This window comes from Micromys minutus, assembly GCF_963924665.1.
Source record: "Micromys minutus genome assembly, chromosome: 27".
In the NCBI taxonomy this organism is placed as follows: domain Eukaryota; kingdom Metazoa; phylum Chordata; class Mammalia; order Rodentia; family Muridae; genus Micromys; species Micromys minutus.
In genome coordinates this window covers 34866071-34883973 of record NC_137962.1, presented here as the reverse complement: position 1 = coordinate 34883973, position 17903 = coordinate 34866071, and the positions used below count along the sequence as shown (strand labels likewise).

General features: G+C 49.9%; 1 protein-coding gene across 1 annotated transcript in view; it reads left to right on the top strand.

The window, feature by feature from the left end:
• The first annotated feature begins 823 nt into the window (after positions 1 to 823).
• Positions 824 to 17903, top strand: part of PARVB (parvin beta) — a 78374-nt gene continuing 61294 nt past the window's right edge. The window contains exon 1 of the mRNA XM_080939657.1: positions 824 to 954. Within this exon, the coding sequence (XP_080795783.1) occupies positions 840 to 954 (115 nt within the window). The 5' untranslated portion in view covers positions 824 to 839. The remainder of the gene's footprint in view (positions 955 to 17903) is intronic.

Below are 17903 nucleotides of genomic sequence, written 5' to 3'. Positions count from 1 at the left end.
TAGAGTGAATTATTTCCTGCTCTGAACCGAAATCGCTCACCAGAAGGAGTGAGGCTCTGAGCCAGTACAAAGGGAGAAGGAAAATACACCTCCCCCTCACCCCCCATGATTAGGTGCTACAATGCAGCTTTACCCTCGCCAGGGCCCTGATAGCTCCTATCTCTGTTGAGCCATGCACCCACCCTTCTGAAGCCACAGCCCATTTGGCTCTCCCTCTGCCTATGCCTCGGTTCTCATACTGCCTCTATCCTGCAGTGTCTCTAGAAGCCAATTTACTGGGCTCCTAGTAAACCTCCCCGTCTGGTCCCATCCTTGTTCATCACCTCCTGTTCGTAAATCAGCAGCAGTCAATTTTGTGCAACACAAACCTGGCCGTGTCTGGTAGCCTAGCATCCTTCCCTGGGCCTGCGCTCTTCCTCCAGGGGTCTATATTGTCCCTCCCTGATTCTTCCAGCCCTTGGCTCCCATGGAAGCCGTTGATTGAACTTGCCTTGGGGGGAGGATCACTGTGTATGAGACTACTGTCCCACAAAGGCACCCACTACACCCCCAAGCATCGACCCAAGGGATGCCCTAGTCCTGCGCCAAGATCCTGGCAGAGACTCAACATCTGACTGTACGTGTTTGTGGGACTAATTGATTCTGGATTTCCAGCACCGTGAGGCCGCACAAAAGGGGGACCGATCGTGCCTGGCACTACGCGCAGGGTCCTGTTGTATTGCGGGCGGGGAGCTCAGCTGCAGCACCGGGACTTCGGGGTCAGTAGGCAGGGGCGGGGAAGCGGCGGCCGCGCCCTCCTGGCCACTCCCCGGCCGGCGGTGGGTGGCGCGCACTCGCTTATGTCCTCCGCGCCACCACGTTCGCCCACCCCGCGGGCCCCCAAGATGAAGAAGGACGAGTCTTTCTTGGGCAAGTTGGGTGGCACACTGGCAAGGAAGAAGAAGACCAGGGAGGGTGAGTGTGCTCCCGCGTCCCTTTGGCGCCAGCCGGGTGCCAGCTGTGTCCCCCGCGTGTCCGCTCCCTGCTCGCCTTGGCGGCGCCAATGAGCCCTCCAGTCGCGCCCAGGCTGCGGGACCTTTGGGACAGGCCGGTCCCTATCCCTACGACCTTTACCGTACTGGCCCGGTGCCCAGGACGTGCGTCCTGCTCTGGACACAGGCCTAGCAAGCTACGGTTCCTGTGCCCATCCTTGTCGTGTGACACTCTCGTCACAGTGATTGGACACATGCTGGTGGAGAGGACGGCCCGCTGACTCCGCGATGCCTGCAGGCATGGCTCGGTCCCTAAGCTGGGAGTCAGTGAAAGGGCACGGGACACACAGGCCAGGAGTCTGGGAAGCCTGGAACCAGTGCCACCGGGGGGAAAGGGATGGCCCGGGGGTTGGGGGGATGGGGGAAGTAATGCCTCCTGCGCAGAAAAGTCATTTTAAACCGACATTTACTTTTTAAACTTTTAAATAACAAAACTGTAAGAGATGTAACTGCTGAACCCTGGCCAGTGCTTTAAGGTACCACAGTTCCCAGCTCCCCTCCCTCCCCCACCCCCTCCCGGCCCCCAGAATCATTCCTGAATTTTCTATTGTTTTGACCTGGAGGCTTTTTGCCTTTGGGCTGAGATTTCCAGTGCTCACCAGGAATGGGAGGGGCTTGCTGAGAAAGGGCAGGTAGAAAGAAGCTTCAGAGACAGATTTCCTGGGGATCATCTGCTAGTTAGGGTGTGCTGAGGGTCTCCTCCAGTCACTGGAGCCAGACTGACTCCTGGAAAGCCTGCCTGGGCCTTCAGGGACAAGCCCTACCTAGTGGGTCCAAAGATAATCATCCTGTGGGTCCAAAGGACAGGGGTGATATATTTTAAAGGAGCCTCCAGGCCCTTAATTATGAGCAGACTCATTATGGCCTTTCAAGGTGTCTTGAAAGGCAGGGCATGTAGAGAAATGCTTGTCTGAAAGTGTAGTATACTACCTATACTTTGATAGAACCCGTGGAGATACTCTAGCCCCCCCCTCCCCCTCCCCGCACCCTGCACAGACTTGCCTTCCCAGGCCTTCAATCCCATAATGCCCTTTACCAAACTAGATTGTCCAGTTCCCTGAGAGCAGGTAGGCCTGGTCTCCCTCCCTAGGGTTTATCCCAGGGTTTATTTCTAAGCAAATGGACTCCTCCCCTCTCAAGTCTTCCATTGCAGACCCTTGAGGTTGGCCTGCGTCTCCATCAGGTCTCCTAAATGAGACTTTGCTTGTTGTCTTCCTTGGCTGCTCACTGCTGTCTTTGGTCTCTCATTATCCTCCTTGTGGTCCCGCCTAGCATCCCCTTTTCTTCTTCTCATGAGTTAGGACAGTAGCAGACCTGAGTTCCTTCCATCACCTGGCTTGCTTTTTGTTTTTGAGCTGGTGCTTTGCTGTGTCACCAAGTCTGGACTCAGTCCTGGATCCAAGTGATCCTCCTGCCTCAGCCTTGCCTATATCAGGAACTGCAGGTGTGTGCCACCCTTTGGTGGCTTACAATCCATGTGACTCTGATGTGGTTCGGATACGTCTAGGCCTCGGAAAGTAGAGGAGAGGCTCAATTTTTCAGGCCCTTTGGAATGAACGCCATAATGTAGAAGCCTATGGGAAGTCCCATGATCCTGAGCTGTAACTGTCAGAGGGCCCAGGAGTGGGGGTGGTGATGTTGGAGAGAGAACCTAAGAAAGAAAAATCTTTCGCAGATTGTGTAAGAGCCTGGCTACAGGTGCCGTGTGTTTCCTGTGAGTGCACACACATGTAGAGACCTGAAGACAATGCTGGGTGTCTTCCTCAGTTTCTCACTATTATCTATGTATCTATCAATCTACCATCTATGTACCTATCTATGTATCTATGTATCATCTATGTATCTATAATCTGTGTATCTACCTGTCTAACTATGTGTCTACTTGTCTATCTATCTATCTATTTATCTACCAAGCTATCTTTCTACCTACCTACCATAGCTGGCATGAGATGACCAGGCTGGTGTGGCACTTAAGAGACCTGCCTGGTTTTGCCTTCTCTGTGCTGCTATTAAAAGTGTGCATTTCTACACTGGGTTCCTTCTTGTTTTTTGAGGCAAAGTCCCTCTCTGAACCTGCAGCACTTTGACTGGGATCAGCAAGCTCTGGGGTCCTCTGTCTGACTTGAGATTACAAGCAAGCAACACCTGGCTTTTGACTATTTTTAAAAACCACCAGTGCTGGGGATGGAACTCTGGTCCTCATACAAACCCTTTGCCAACTGAGCTGCCTTACCAGCCCTTGTTAAGTTTCTCCGAGGTGGTACTTACACTATTGGAACACAGGGACCAACACCAGTAAGGTAATGGGGTAGCCTCAGTTTCCAATTGTAAGTGTGTCTCTGCTTTGCTTTTATGAGATCTTGTGTGTCTAGAAGATGAAGGGCTGGCCTGGCCCAGTTTAAATGCATCTGGAACCCCAGCAAGGCCTCACCCCCTGCTTCTGCTGGTTATTGCCATCCTATGAGTTAGCTTGGCCCTTAGCCTTGGTTCTCAAGGTTGGAGTACCTTTCACTCCTATAGCCAGAAAGCCACAAACCCTAATTGGTCTCTGAGGCAGGAATGGAGGGAAGGCTTAGCCTCGGAAGGGCTGAGTGGCTTCCTTGTGGTCCTCTAGGGAGTGGAGAAGGAATGGAGGAGCTAATGTGAATACTGGGTAATGAGGTCTTGAATAATTGAGCGCTGAGAGCTGCCAGTGTTTCTGCAGACCTGTTGCCTTGGCAACTGGCCCTCCTGACTGCTCTTGGCCTTGACTTTGGGCCATGTGAGCTTATGCACCGATGCCTACTAGGGAATGACCGGTGAGATGGCATGGTGGTTCCCTGCCTGCCAGTCAGAACACTTAGCGGGGTTTCCTCCTTTGTTAGAAAGTCCAGGGTGGACTCTGAACGTTTCCTGAGCTGAGGACACCGGAAGGGGGGAGGGGACAGCTAGAGAAATTCAAGGTTTGGGGACCTAAGGGCATTCGACTCCACCCTGCTTTACGGCTTTGTCCCATTCCAGGAGGTGGGGGAAAGATATAGGGTGAGCTAGGATACCCAGCACAGGAAGTGTCTAAGAATGAACAGGGCGTGATTCAGCCCAGCAGAGACATTACTGTGTCCTGGGGTGGCTTGGTCAGAAAAGGGAAGTGTGACTAACTGTGCAGTCGGAAAACGGAAGGGAACGCCCACAACACTCAGGCCTCCCCCTATGGGGAGTCTGAGCCTGAGCCCCGAGTCAGGAGTCAGCTTAACCTCTGGAGGTCAGGGTGTGTGTGTGGGGGGGAGGTGCTGAGGAAAGATGCCCCTATAGGTGATCCGATCTATCAATTGTGCCTGTCTGTCTGTCTGTATCTATTGTCTATCAAGTATCTACTCCATCAATTGTTAAGCTAAGTATGTATTCATTGTCTATCATATGTCTATCAGTTAATCTATCCATCTATCTACCATCTATCTGTTTGCATGTACCTTTGTTTCCTAGTAAAATGGGCGTGAAGACTGGAGTTTGCCTTCTCTACCTCCATTCTTCTAGGCAGTGTGGGACTTCATTTTAGTTCCAAACCAGCTTCAGAAGTGTTCGAAGCCCATAGCTGACAATAGGGCTGCTCTCCCAGTAGGACTGCTCTCCCAGTAGGGCTGCTCTCACAGTGTGTAATGAAGGATGTCCTCTGCACTGCCTGTCTGTCCCTCCCTTCCCCAAGGCCCCAAAACTCTTGGATTTTTTTTTCTCTCTTATATTCCTTCTGGTATGTATCAAAACTCATACTGAACAATGAGTCAAGAGAGGATTTTTTTTTGCACCTGTCCAACCTGCCTTTGTCCAACAGCTGAACAAAAACTATTTGTGCTACTGGATTTTTTTTTTAAAGATTTTATTTACTTATTTATATGAGTACACTGTGGCTGTCTTCAGACACACCAGAAGAGGGTGTCAGATCCCATTACAGATGCTTGTGAGCCACCATGTGTTGCTGATTTGAACTCAGGACCTCTGGAAGAGCAGTCAGTGCTCTTAACTGCTGAGCCATCTCCCAGCCCTGGTTTTGGTCTTTGAGACAGGGTTTCACTGTGTAGTCTTGGCCATCCTGGAACTCTTAACTCACAGAGATTCAACTGCCTCTGCCTCCCATGTTCTGGGAGCCATCCCTGCCTGGCAACTCTTGGCCTGGTGTATGCTAGGTGAGCACTCTACCCACTGAGCTACACTCCCCAGCCCCAAACTTCTGAGATTTACTCAGTGCTGTGAAAGAAAACAATTATAATGCAACTAACTTGTCAGATGTTCCAGGGGTGTCCTAGGAGAAAAGGGGAGGGGAAGCCAGTGTCCCCTGAGGCCCAGACCCTAGGGGAAGTGTTGCTTAGAGATCTGAGGGCATCAGGAAACAGGTGGCAGACAGCTGACTGTGTACTGGGGACCTCAGGAGCCAACCTGGCTCAGGTCTCCTCAGGACAGCAAGACCCAGTTGGGGGAGGGGTGAGTGGTTGTGGGAACTGAGCCTCTTGAGGGCACACAGCTAGATTTGAGGGGCCAGGGTTCTGGCTGAAGCTAATGACCTATTGTATTGTACTGAGATAAAACTGACCAAAAACACCTTGAGGAAAGAGTTTATTTGGCTTATACTTTATGGTGGTTTGAATATGTTTTGCTGTGGGAAGTAGCACTATCAGGTGTGGCCTTGTTGGAACAGGTGTAGCTTTGTTGGAGGAAGTGTGTTTGTATCACTGTGTAGGTGGGTTTTGAGGGCTCCTAGTGTTCAGCCCAGTGTGGAAGAGACCCTCCTCTTGGCTGCCTACCAGAGTCCCTTTGGATCAAGATGTAGAACTCTTGGCTCTTCCAGTACCATGTCTGCCTGGATGCTGCCATGTTTCCCACCACAATGATAATGGACTGAACCTCTGAAAGCTAGAAGCGAGCCCCAGCCAAATGTTTGCATTGCTAAGAGTTGGTCATGGAGTCTCTTCACAGGAATGGAAACCCTAACTAAGACACATTTCTAGGTTGCAATCCAACACTGAGAGAAGTCAGAGCAGAAAGTGAAGAGGGTGCCACAGGGGAAGGCAACCTATTGGCTTACTTGCTGGCTTATAATCAGCTAGTTCACAGAGCCCGGGCCTGCCAGCCACAGCAGCTTGAGCCTCCCTGCACCAATCAACAATCCAGACCTCTCACAGACCCGGCCACAGGTCAACCTGATCAAAGCACTTCTTCGATTAAAGTTCTCTCTTCCCTGGTGGGCCAAGGTTGACTATGAAACCTAACCACAACATGTGTTCAGTTGAGAATAAGAGACAGCTGTAATTAGGCAGAGGAGGAGAGGGTCCGGAGAAGACCCTTCAACAAGGCCCTTTTAGAGAAATGCAGGGCGTGCCTTGTGTCTGGGCCGTGGTTTGACATGTGTGGCCATGGTCAGTCTCAGAGGGAGATCCTGAGGGTAGATCAAGAATGACCTATTTGGGTGACATTCCTTAGAGACCTTGAAGTACACAGTTTTGAGGCCAAATGATGTGGATGGAAGAGGAGTTGGCTTCAGCACCGTAGCCTCAGTGGGGTGGGGAGAGAGGAGGGAGCCGGTGGGTGTCAGCAGATGAGGAATGGGAGCATGTGCACTGTGGATTCTAGAATGTTCTAGCAGAAAGAGGAACAGGGAGTTTTGAGGCTCTACAGACCTAGCCAACAAAGAGAACCAGCTCCACAGAGCCTTTCTCCAAACCCAGACCTGGGTACTGGGGATGGAGTCAGGGCTGTGTCATGCTAAGGCTGAGTCCTTGCAGTACCACAGAGCTGAGCCCCAGCCCTTTTCTTCCCTGATGGTCATTAAGGAGGCCATCTTGCTGGGGAGGAGGCAGCTCCCGGTCCTTGAAGGAAGGTCCAGTTAGGTGAACCGGGCTCTCACTCCTGTGTCTCACTCCAGCCATCCCTTTTCTGAGCAGGGGTCCCCAGTGCACAGCCTGTCACCTGTCACCTGTTTTCCTGCTGCTGTAGGTCCAGGAGCTCCACTTCCCCTGGGGCTTGGGCATCTCCTGAGAGGACATGAGGGGTCTTTATCATTCTTTTCTGTGTGTGGCTTTATCATTTTTTTCTGTCCATAACATCAAACCCTGGCATTTCTTCAAGTGCCCTGGTGAGTTCCCAGGAGCATCTTGATCTGTACTGGGTGTTTGTCTTGGCAGTCTCCTGAGATTTCAAGAAACCAGACGTCAGCAGAGAAAACCTCTTGGCCCTGAGAATTTCTCCTCCTTTCGGAACTTGGGCCTTTCTTCTATTGTAACTCCACAATTCTGCTGCCTAGGTGGTCATGGTTTCCCCAGAAAGATGCAGTCCACGGGCCATCCAACCCAGTGATCCTCAGAGGCACCCTGCTTTGAATTCCCATCTCCCTCTCTGGAATCAGTATTTACGGAACACTTCCGAAGCTGCTCACCCGGTTGCTCTCATCCAGCTCTCACAATAATTAACGGGTGTTTAGATAGTGTAATGGGCCAACACCTGCGGCGCTGGTTCCAAAGTGCTCCCTCCTTTGATTGATTCCGCCCCGCCGTGGCTGGCCGAGGTCAACTCTATGTACCTAGCTATTTTCTTCTTGGCAAAAACATGATTCATCACTGGGGCTGGGGTGGGGAGAAAACGCACTCGAAGAAAAACATTTTCTTCTCTTTACATTGGCTGCGTGCTTCACTTTTTAGGAAAGTAAACGCCTAATGAGTGTGTGCGTTTGGGCTGGAAAGCATCCCAGCCTTATGAAGTGGAATATAAACTCGGCTTGGCTTAATGGTGTTAATCTTGTCTATGCAAATGGATGTTGGGGTAAAAGAGTGCAGACATGAGCAATCTATTGCGGAGCATCTTCAATTCTGAGTAACACATATTCAAAAGAGAGGCTTTTGGTTAGAAGTAAATGCAGACTGAGCAAGAGTTTGCATTCTAGAGCACTGAGCATCAGCTGTGTGCCACCAGCCCTGGCCAAGTGCGACTGTGTCATGGACCCATACTCCATGCTGTGGAATCTCCCCTTCATTCTTGCCGGGTGGGGGCGGGGCAGCGAGGCCGATGGAGGCAGATGAACACTGCTGAGTTGGCAGAGGTAGAATTACTGCCCTGCTGAGTTGGTTCTAGTTGGTTTTTAGAGATGCAGCTATTGGGCACCAAGGGACTCACGGTGGGGGTACACAGTTTACAGCCTGGCTGCAGAGATCCGTGACTTCATCTCTACCAGACTCTGTGTCTGCCACCCTGAACACAGAAGCCTCTTCCTCAGGATTCAAGGAAGGTGCCAAAAGAAGGCTGGTCGGTGTGGGGTGGCTGCGGAGGAGGGTTAACTATTGATGGATGTTGATAAGTGGTACTTCCGTTTGGTGGTAGAGCAAGGTATCAAGAGGATTTCTGCTTGGGAGCAGACTTGGCTAGATAACAGAATTCCGAGGGTGTGTTGGAGTTTACCAGAAAAGGGTGCTGGAAACCCAGGCTCGTCCTACTTACATGAGTGGTTTTGCTGGAACAGAAACCTTCCTGGGCTCAGATCTTTTCAGCAGCTCTGGCTGCGTTGTCCTTCAGAGCTCCACCCGGTGGCAGGTGGCTTGGACGCTGGCGATGGAGATCTCGAAATCTCTGCCTCGAGGAGTGCAGGGACCCTAACCCTGTGCTAGTGGCGTTCCTGTTGCTCCGGTAAATACTCTGGCAGACATAATACAAGGATCCATTCTAGGTCACAATTAGGTTACAGTCGTCATTGTCGGGAGACAAGGCTGGGACTTGAAGTGGCTAGCCACAGCCAGCTAAGCAGCTACCAGCCAGCTTAGTCCTCAGCTTTTTCTGGTTAATGGCTCCACCCAGGGAGTGAGGGTACTGCCCACTTGCTGGGTCTTCCCACTTCAATGAAGGCAACGCAGCGAATTCCCTACAGTTTTGTACAGCAGTGGTTCTCAACCTTTTTTTTTTTAATATTTATTTTTATGTATATGTATATTTTTATGTATATAAGTACACTGTAGCTGTCTTTAGACACACCAGAAGAGGGCATCAGATCCCATTATAGATGGTTGTGAGCCACCATGTGGTTGTTGGGAATTGAACTCAGGACCCGGTTCTCAACCTTCCTAATGCTGCAACCCTTTTGATACAGTTCCTCATGTGGTGACCTCCAACTGTAAAATTATTTTTGTTGTTACTTCATAACTGTAATTTTGCTGCTGTTATGAACCATGATGTAAAGGTCTGTGTTTTCCCAATGGTCTTAGAGGACCCCTGTGGAAGGGTCTTTCTGACGCCGCAAGGGGTCACACAGGTTGAGAAAGTTCTACAGGACTTTCGTGATGGCTCAGTGGTTAAAGACCATAGGCTGCTCTCCAAGAAGACTAGGTTTGGTTCTCAGTGCCCTCATGGTAGTTCATAACCATCAGTAACATCAGTTTCAGAGGATCTGACGCCCTCTTCTGATATCTGTGAGCACCATGAGCTTACAAACATGCAGCACCACCCCCCAAAGACAGTTCCTCTACAGACACACCTATAGTCCAATATCATCTAGAGAACCGCTCACCGACACTCTAAGCAGGCCATCTAGAGTGTGTCACATTGACAATGAACTCTAAACACACTGCCCCCCAGCCGGTGTGGCCTGAAAGCACTCTCTTGGAAGCCCTTGCTCTGCGTCTCTGGTTTGTGCCGCCAGCTTGCAAGGCAGCAGATGCCCGAACCCTGTGCAGGACACCACACTTGAGGCCAGTGCCAGGGGTCCTGCTCCAGCCTGCCTCTCCACTGGGTGTCAGCCCAGCCAGAGGGCCAGGGAGCCTTAGCAGACTCAGGGTTCATTCCTAGGCTTGTTGGTTGTGGAACACAGGGGTCTTTATTGAGAAGATCTAAGATCTTCTCAAATAGTGACCTTGACTTGTTATTCAAACCCTTCCTTCTTGGTTGACTGGCACACATCCTTCATAAGAGTTTCCCCAGGCAACGCCACCTTGGGAGTTTATTCTTTTTAAAAGGTGTCACTCCTTAGAAAAGTTGCGCCTTTTTACACTTCTTCCCATTTAAAAATTTACAGATCCTAAGAATCTAGGGTTTAACATCAAGTTACCGAAAAGTTAAAGAGGCCACAGAGATTTTTATATCTCCTAGGGCTTGTGTGTACCACATGCTTAAGTCTAGAGGCTTTTGGAAGCAGCTGTCTGGCTCAGCCACCCAGAGCTGCCTGCTCGGTTGCCAAGGCTCAGGTTACTACAGGGAGCTGAAACCTCTGCCTAAACTTTAAGTGTACGAACGGAGAGGCTCTAGCTCAGCCCATGTGGTGTGGGTTAACTGTTTTAGTATCAGTGGAGTTTGAGGGGACATCTTGTCCAAAGCTTAATTTGTACTTTCTTCTGCTTCTTCCTCTTCTTCAACATTTTCTTTTAAAGAATTATAGGTGTTCATATTTAAAGTGTGTGTGTGTGTATTTGTGTGTGTGTATGTATGTATGTATGTATGTATGTATGTATGACCAGAAACAGCTCAAAGGTTTATTTGGCTTATAATTCTAGAAGGTTCATAATTGTGTGGCAGCCAGGATAGCTGGTCACATCACATCACATGCACGGTCAAGAGCAAAGAGAGAATAAATGTGTGCGCACTTGATGCTCAGTTCAATTTCTCTACTCTCATATAGTCCAGGACCCAACCCTAGGGCATGGCGCCACCCACAGTGGACTACGTCTCCTTACATCTGCCATTACAAATCATGGTCACAATATGCATATATACAAGCTTGTGTGTTCATACTTATGTGTATAAATGCATGCGTGTGTGTGTGTGTGTGTGTGTGTGTGTGCTTCTATTTATTTTGTTTCTTAACTCATTTATTTATTGAGACAGGGTTTCTCTCTGTAGCCTTGACTGTCCTGGAACTCAGTCTGTAGACCAGGCTGGCCTCCAATTCACAGAGATCCACCTGCCTCTGTCTCTTGAGTGCTGGGATTAAAGGCATGTGCCACCATTGCCGGCTTGTGTTTATTCTTGATCACAGACTACCCAAACCATAAGAGAGACAGCATATGAATTAAAAACAAAGCAAGCTAGAACAGAAGCCAAGTGGGTGGTCACAGTGACAGGACAGCCAAGACTCTGGGTCTCCTGACATTCATAGCTCATGCTCACCTCATGTATGGTGCCTTGGGCTATTCTACATGTCTGGAAAGTGACACTGTGTAGATTCCTGTCTTGTGGGAGAGCAGAGGCTGGGTGAGGTGAGGGTATCTCGTTTCACCTCAGCCGGAGACGTGACCAACTGGGAATGTATCATCTCTTTTACCAGCTCCCTGGCATTTGGGTGACACTTAGCCCCAGAGTCAGAAAGATGCTGTGGAGGAGACTGCATTCTGTGCTGAGGGATGTGGAGGGCTGGACCCTGGTGGTCTCATTCTGCTACCTCTGCTACCTGAAAGGGCCTGGTTCAGTCCCGCAGGCCCCGTGGTCTTCTGTCTCAGAGCCCTGACTGTCCCGCCTTCTCTCTTTCTGTCTGTCATTTTTATGTCACATCTTCTGCAACTTGGGACACTCTGACAGCATCCTGACAATGTCTGCCTTCATGAGGGGTTGGCTTGAGACCTATCTTCCTACTTGCTGAGGTTCTGGGTCAGATGGGTCACTGGGAGGCCATGATGAAAAATACTCATCCATTATCTGAACTTATCAAACCCAAGACTAGTTTCTGAGAAATCCCTAGGGGAGCAGAGCTTCTGGACCTACAGCAGCAGGAAAACAGGTGACTGGCTGTGCACTGGGGACCTCTGCTCAGAAAAGGGATGGCTGGAGTGAGACGACACAGGAGTGAGAGCCCAGTTCACCTAACTGGACCTTCCTTCAAGGACCGGGAGCTGCCTCCTCCCCAGCAAGATGGCCTGCTTAATGACCACCAGGGAAGAAAAGGGCTGGGGCACAGCTCTGTGGTACTGCAAGGGCTCAGCCTTAGCATGACACAGCCCTGACTCCATCCCCAGTACCCAGGTCTGGGTTTGGAGAAAGGCTCTGTGGAGCTGGTTCTCTTTGTTGGCTAGGTCTGTAGAGCCTCAAAACTCCCTGTTCCTCTTTCTACTAGAACATTCTAGAATCCACAGTGCACATGCTCCCATTCCTCATCTGCTGACACCCACCTGCTCCCTCCTCTCTCCCCACCCCACTGAGGCTACGGTGCTGAAGCTGCTGAGCCCTCTCATTAGCCCCTTCCTTCCTCCTACCCCCTCTTTTAACCTTTTTCCTTTCTTTCCCTCCCTCCCTCCTTCCCTCCCTCCCTTTCTCTTTCTTACCGAGGGGTTCCTATATGCTAGGCAAGTCCCCAGGCCCACAAGAAGGTTTCCGCTGGAGGAGGGTGAGAGGTGGCAACCAGAGAGGGGTCTGTGGAGGGAGCCCAGGACCTGAATGAGGAAGCCAGAATCCAGAGTACCTAGTGGTGTCCCAATTTTGTATCCTGTCCCGTGCTCCCTGTTACATCCCCCACTTCCAGCCTAGAAGGCTTTAGCTCTGTAGACTGATTGTCCTCAGTCTTCTGACATCCAGAATTCCAGGTTTGCAGGTCTGAGTGGCTTCAAGTCTCTGATCACTTTTCAACACGGTCATTGGACACCAGTGACTGCTGACAGAGATGGGAGGCAGGAATAAGTCCACCTCAACCATGGCCTCCTGCAGAGGGTGGAGGGTGAGGGAGTCTTTTTGTGTTCCTACAGGCTTGGAGATTTTAGCTAAAGGCCTTGCAGGGAGGGAGGGTCACATGAGTCACATAGGTGCCAATATCTTTGTTAGTGTTTCATCCTCAGTCAGCCCAGTGCCACCCCTCCCCATCAAAGAGAGAAGAGATGCCAGGAGAGAGGAAAGGCTGAGCTGTTGGTCCTTGGAGGGAAGCCATAAAGGTACAATGGGACCACCCATCATGGCGAATTTGGGTCGCTGCTTTCCTATGGGAAGGCTTGAGTGTGAGGACTAAGCAGGAACTGGGTACTCAGGGCACATCTCTGCCTTCTCTTTCCCAGAATAACCTGTTCCAGGCATGTGTACGCTTCCACAGAGACAACTCAGGAAGACATGCCTCTCTTAGGGACGTGAGGACGTTCTTCAACTTCCTGTGTGGCTGTTTGAAAGCCCTTTGCCCAGGGGTGGGGGGTGGGGGGGTGTTGTCCGGAAATGTATATGCAAGAGACCTGTTTGTTATTAGTATAATGAGATTTTAATGATTTGAAATGTTGTTGGAGCAGCACACTCGGAATTTTAATCTTATTGTATGCAGCTGCTGGTGGTTTTATTTGTTTGCTTGGGCCTCATTGTGAGGATGCATTTCTACAATTATTATTTAGTTTAGCTCTCACAGAGATCTGCTTTTATCCCACGCCTAATGTTCATGTTGACAGAATCTTGTGTGTGGGGGGGAAATACATACTTTAAAATTTTATATATAAAAATATATTTGTTGTATATAAAACATATATAAAAATATACTTATTCTTTTTAAAGCTGGAGGCTGGCTTGACCAGAACTGGGATGTGAGCGCTTACATTTCTGTTCCTCATTCACAACTGCCACAGAGTAGAGACAACCCCAGGGCCAGTACCTGATAATGAGGAAACAAACTGTGGTGTGATCACAGAATGGAATAGTCTGCAGCAGTGAAGAAGGAGGGAATACTGGTACGGGTTACAACATGGACGGACCTGGGAGATGCTAGGAATCTGTTCACAAAAGGATGGATATTGTGTGATGAAAAAAATCCAGAGTAGCCAAATTCACAGGTCCCGAAGGTAGACATGTGGTCCTTAGAGGCTGAGTGCTAATGGGGATTTTGGGGGTGAGGAGGATTTTATTTTTTTAAGATTTATTTATTTTATGTATGTGAGCACACTGTAGCTGTCTTCAGACACAAAGATGAGGGCATCAGATCCCATTACAGATGGTTGTGAGCCACCATGTGGTTGCTGGGAATTGAACTCAGGACCTCTGGAAGAGCAGTCAGTGATCTCAACCACTGAGCCATCTCTCCAGCCCGACTGGGGTCTTTAAAGAGGAGAGTTATACAGACTGTGAGTCCTGTCCTTATCGAACTAGTGAAATGCAGAGTTAACCTCAGTCGGCGTCTCTCAGCTGCTGTACCCTGGAGTTTTTGTTGTTCTGTTTTTGTTTGAGACAGGGTCTCCCTGGAATGCACTGATAGCTCTAGCCCCACGGATCCTTCTGTCTCTAGCCCATTCCCACCCCATCCCCGGGCTGGCCAGTGTTTCACACTGGGTGGTGGCTCGGCTTCACACTGGAATTGGATGACAATATTCACTTAGTGTATGGCTTTAAGCAAATGTGATCTTCTTAACGGGGTCTCAGAACAGGGAAACCCCAGACGTGGCTCTTCAGCCTTGTGTTGGTGATCAGAAACTGAAGGTCCAGCACTCATTCAAATGTAGACAGTGACTGTCACCTCTTTCCCTGCTGACCTTTCTCTCTTTAGAGCTTATGACTGAGCACAGGACAGAAGCAAACACCAGACCCTGAGCCGCGTCCCTGCCCAGGGGCCTAGCCTTTTTTCTTTTTTTCTCTTTTTTTTCTTAAAAATAATAAATCTCAAAAAAAAAAAAAAAAATCCTGTTCCAATCATATATTTATGGAGGTCTGTGGACCTGAGTATAAAATGACCAAGTGCAGAGGAACGCAGCAAGCTGGGTCTGGAAGCTTCCGTCGGACCAGGAGGAGGTGAGAACTGTGCCCCAGCTGCGTGGATACAGGTCTTGCCCATTAGACAGACAGGAGTCACATAGAATACGGAATTAGCCTCAGGAGAGGCTGACCAGAGAGGGAGACAGAGGCACGTTCATGTCCTCATTGGACAGGGTGTCCAGTTCTCTGAGGAATAAACCAGCAGAGCCTGCCTCCCTGGGTGAGTAGAACAAGGCAGAATGGCCTTCTTGATTCTCTGGAAATTTAATTTTTTTATGTGTATGGTGGTTTTGTCTGTATGACTATGTGTCATGTGTGTTTGTGTGCAGTGCTTGTGGAGGCCATAAGAGGGCACAGGATCCTCTGAGACCGAAGTCACTAACAGTTGTGAGCTGCCATATGGGTGTGAGGATTTGAACCCAGGTCCTTTGGAAGAACAGCCATTGTTCTTAGCTATGGAGCCATCTCTCCAGCCACTGCGGTGGGATTTTTGGGAGGGTGGGGTGGGGGCGGGGCAATGGAGCCTTTCTTGGTTTTGGCGACCTCAACCCAGGGAGCTAGGTGCTGGACAATGATGGTTGCCAAAGATGCTCCAAGCCGGTGGTGTCCTCAATAAAACCAACAAAGCTAAAGAGTGATCATCTATCAGAGTGAGATTTATTAAAGTAAGAAGATTTCCCCCCCTCCAGGAGTAGGAGGGGCTCCTAGGGAGGAATGCTGAGGGACTGACTGGACCATGGTTTTTAAGGATTTGCAGCAGGGATTGGACTGAGACTAAGGTTATCTTTATTGAGATTGGTCATTTTGAAGCACATCGCTGGCTAAGTGAGTGAGGGGTCCAAGTGTCGTGCACATGCTCTCTGAGACTAACAGGAGACTGGTGTCCCCATTGGGGACGAGGTCACATGTGCTGTGTGACTAATTCATAATCTCCCATGGGCCCTTGGCCTTTCCTATAGGATGCTAACTCCTATCTAAATATGAGTCCGGCTATTTGAAATTTTCAGAGAACCAACAACACATTTAAGGGGTCTTGGGAATCTTAAGCACCTGTGTCCTCACCCCCACCCAACCCTCCCCCTCAACCTCCCCCTTTGCCTTACCACTGCCTGTTGTGGAGCCGAGCTGCCAGGCTAGGCTTCTGGTCCAAGTATTTTGCTGCCTTCTTCAGCCTGAAATGCATCTCCTTTTACAGAGAGGGAAACTGAGGCCTTGAGAGAGGCAAGAAGCCTGGTCTCTTGTTGAGTGATCTCACAGAGTCTTGTCCCCATGGGAGACTTCTGTGAAGGGTCTGCTGTGACAGTAAAAGACAATTAACCATGACCTCCACCAGCAAGGGTGCTCAGTCTCTGAGCCCAAGTTTTAGCCTCTGTCTGATAAAGGGACTATTGCTCTACACTTTTGAGGGGGTGGCTGAGAATTGAATGGGGGCTTCACACAGGGCCAGCCAAGCACCAGGACACTGAGGTGTGTGCCCACCCCACAGCCGTATTTACCCACTGCGTGATGGTGGTGAAGGCCACCCAAGGTGAGCGTGTGCTGAGGTCGATGGGAGATATTGGATTCCTCCAGCAGTAAAGAGCCCTCTGAGGCCATGTCCCCGAACCATCAGCCCTGTTTACTGGTTATTATTTTCCTTGTGTTGGAGTGATCTAATTTTAAACACCGTTTCAGAAGATGTTGTAGGGAGCCCTAGGGGCCCACAGCAGCCCTAGAGAAAGAACTGGAAATCAAACTCAAAGTGGCACCTTGTGTCTGTGAGTGGAGACAGGTGACTGCCTGGGAGGTGGCTGGCTCATCAGGGGCTTAGCTGGGCACAACGCAGAGGGTGGGTGTTGATGTTGTTGTTTTTCCGACACTAGAGATCATGCATGAGGTTCTAGTGCAAGTTAGGTGAGCATCGTACCATTGAGCCGGGCTGCCTCCTGCACTTCATTTTGAGATAGGGTCTCACAGTGTAGCCTGGGCTGTCTTTGAATGCCCCTGTCCTCTGCTTCAGCCTCCTGCATGCTGGGGTTGCAGGTGCCTGTGAGCCTCCTGAGCTGAGACAGAAGAGTTAGGAAGTCTGTGTTTCCACCTGTCCCACCAAGAACCAGCCCATTGGACCTTTGGGGTTCTATTTCATGTCTGCTTTGACTTCTGGGTTACACACAAGGCCCCAGGAACCTGCCTGCTTCGGAACTTCCCAACACTCTGTAGTTATCACTGTGGGGACAGGTGACCTTACTGGATTTGCCTTTTGGCCAGGGTGGGGCTAATCAAGAGATGGTCTCAAGGCCACGCCTTGTCGAGCCTTCTTGAGTTTATGTTGCTGTAGATATTGGCCTGTCTCTTTGAGCCCAGGTTCCTTTCTTTATTCTTAGTCTTTATCTATAGCTGGGGTCTTCTGAAAAGGGTGCAATCTTTAAAAGACATGCTGGCTCTGTTGGGGCCACCAAACTGTGCGGTGGGAGCCATTGATGGTGTGGAAACAGATGAGTCTGGCTCTGTTTCAGTAAAGCTTTATGACAAGCACTGGCTAAGGGACAGCTGCTCTGAAGTATCATCAGCTGAGTTTTGATATAGTTTTGATTCCATGGAGGCTGGTGTGTGTGTGTGTGTGTGTGTGTGTGTGTGTGTGTGTGTATGTATCTCTGTGAGTCTGTGTGTGTGTTTAATATACCTACCCATATGTGGCCAGAGATCAATGTCAATCTTCTTCCTCTATTGCTTTCCACAGTATTAATTAATTAATTAACACTGCGAGTGTACTGCCTGCATGTATATCTTTGCAGCACACATGTTCCTGGTGCTTGCGGATGTCAGGAAAGAAAAGCATCAGAGATCCTGGGACTGAAGTTACAGGTGCTGGGAGTCAAACCTGGCTCCACTGGAAGAGCAGTTAGTGATTGACCAGTGAAACCCCCACGATCTGCTTGTCTCCTTCCCCAGAGATGAGGTTGTATGTGGGAGCCAGCTTTCATGTGGGTAGTGGAGATCTGAACTCAGGTCTGTGAGCTTGACAGCAAGTCTTATCAACTGAGCATCCGCCCCGAGCGTGGGTACTTTCTGTGGAGTGTCTTCAGTAATTCCAAGGCTTCTGTGCTACAGGCATGGGCCTTGGTTAGAAGTTCAAAACGCGCAGGGTGTGCGAGCACGGGGCCTGAGTTCGAATCTCTAGCACCCATGTAAAAGCCAGGTACCACTGTGGCACTTAATACTCTGATCCACTTCCCAGCCACCTCTGCT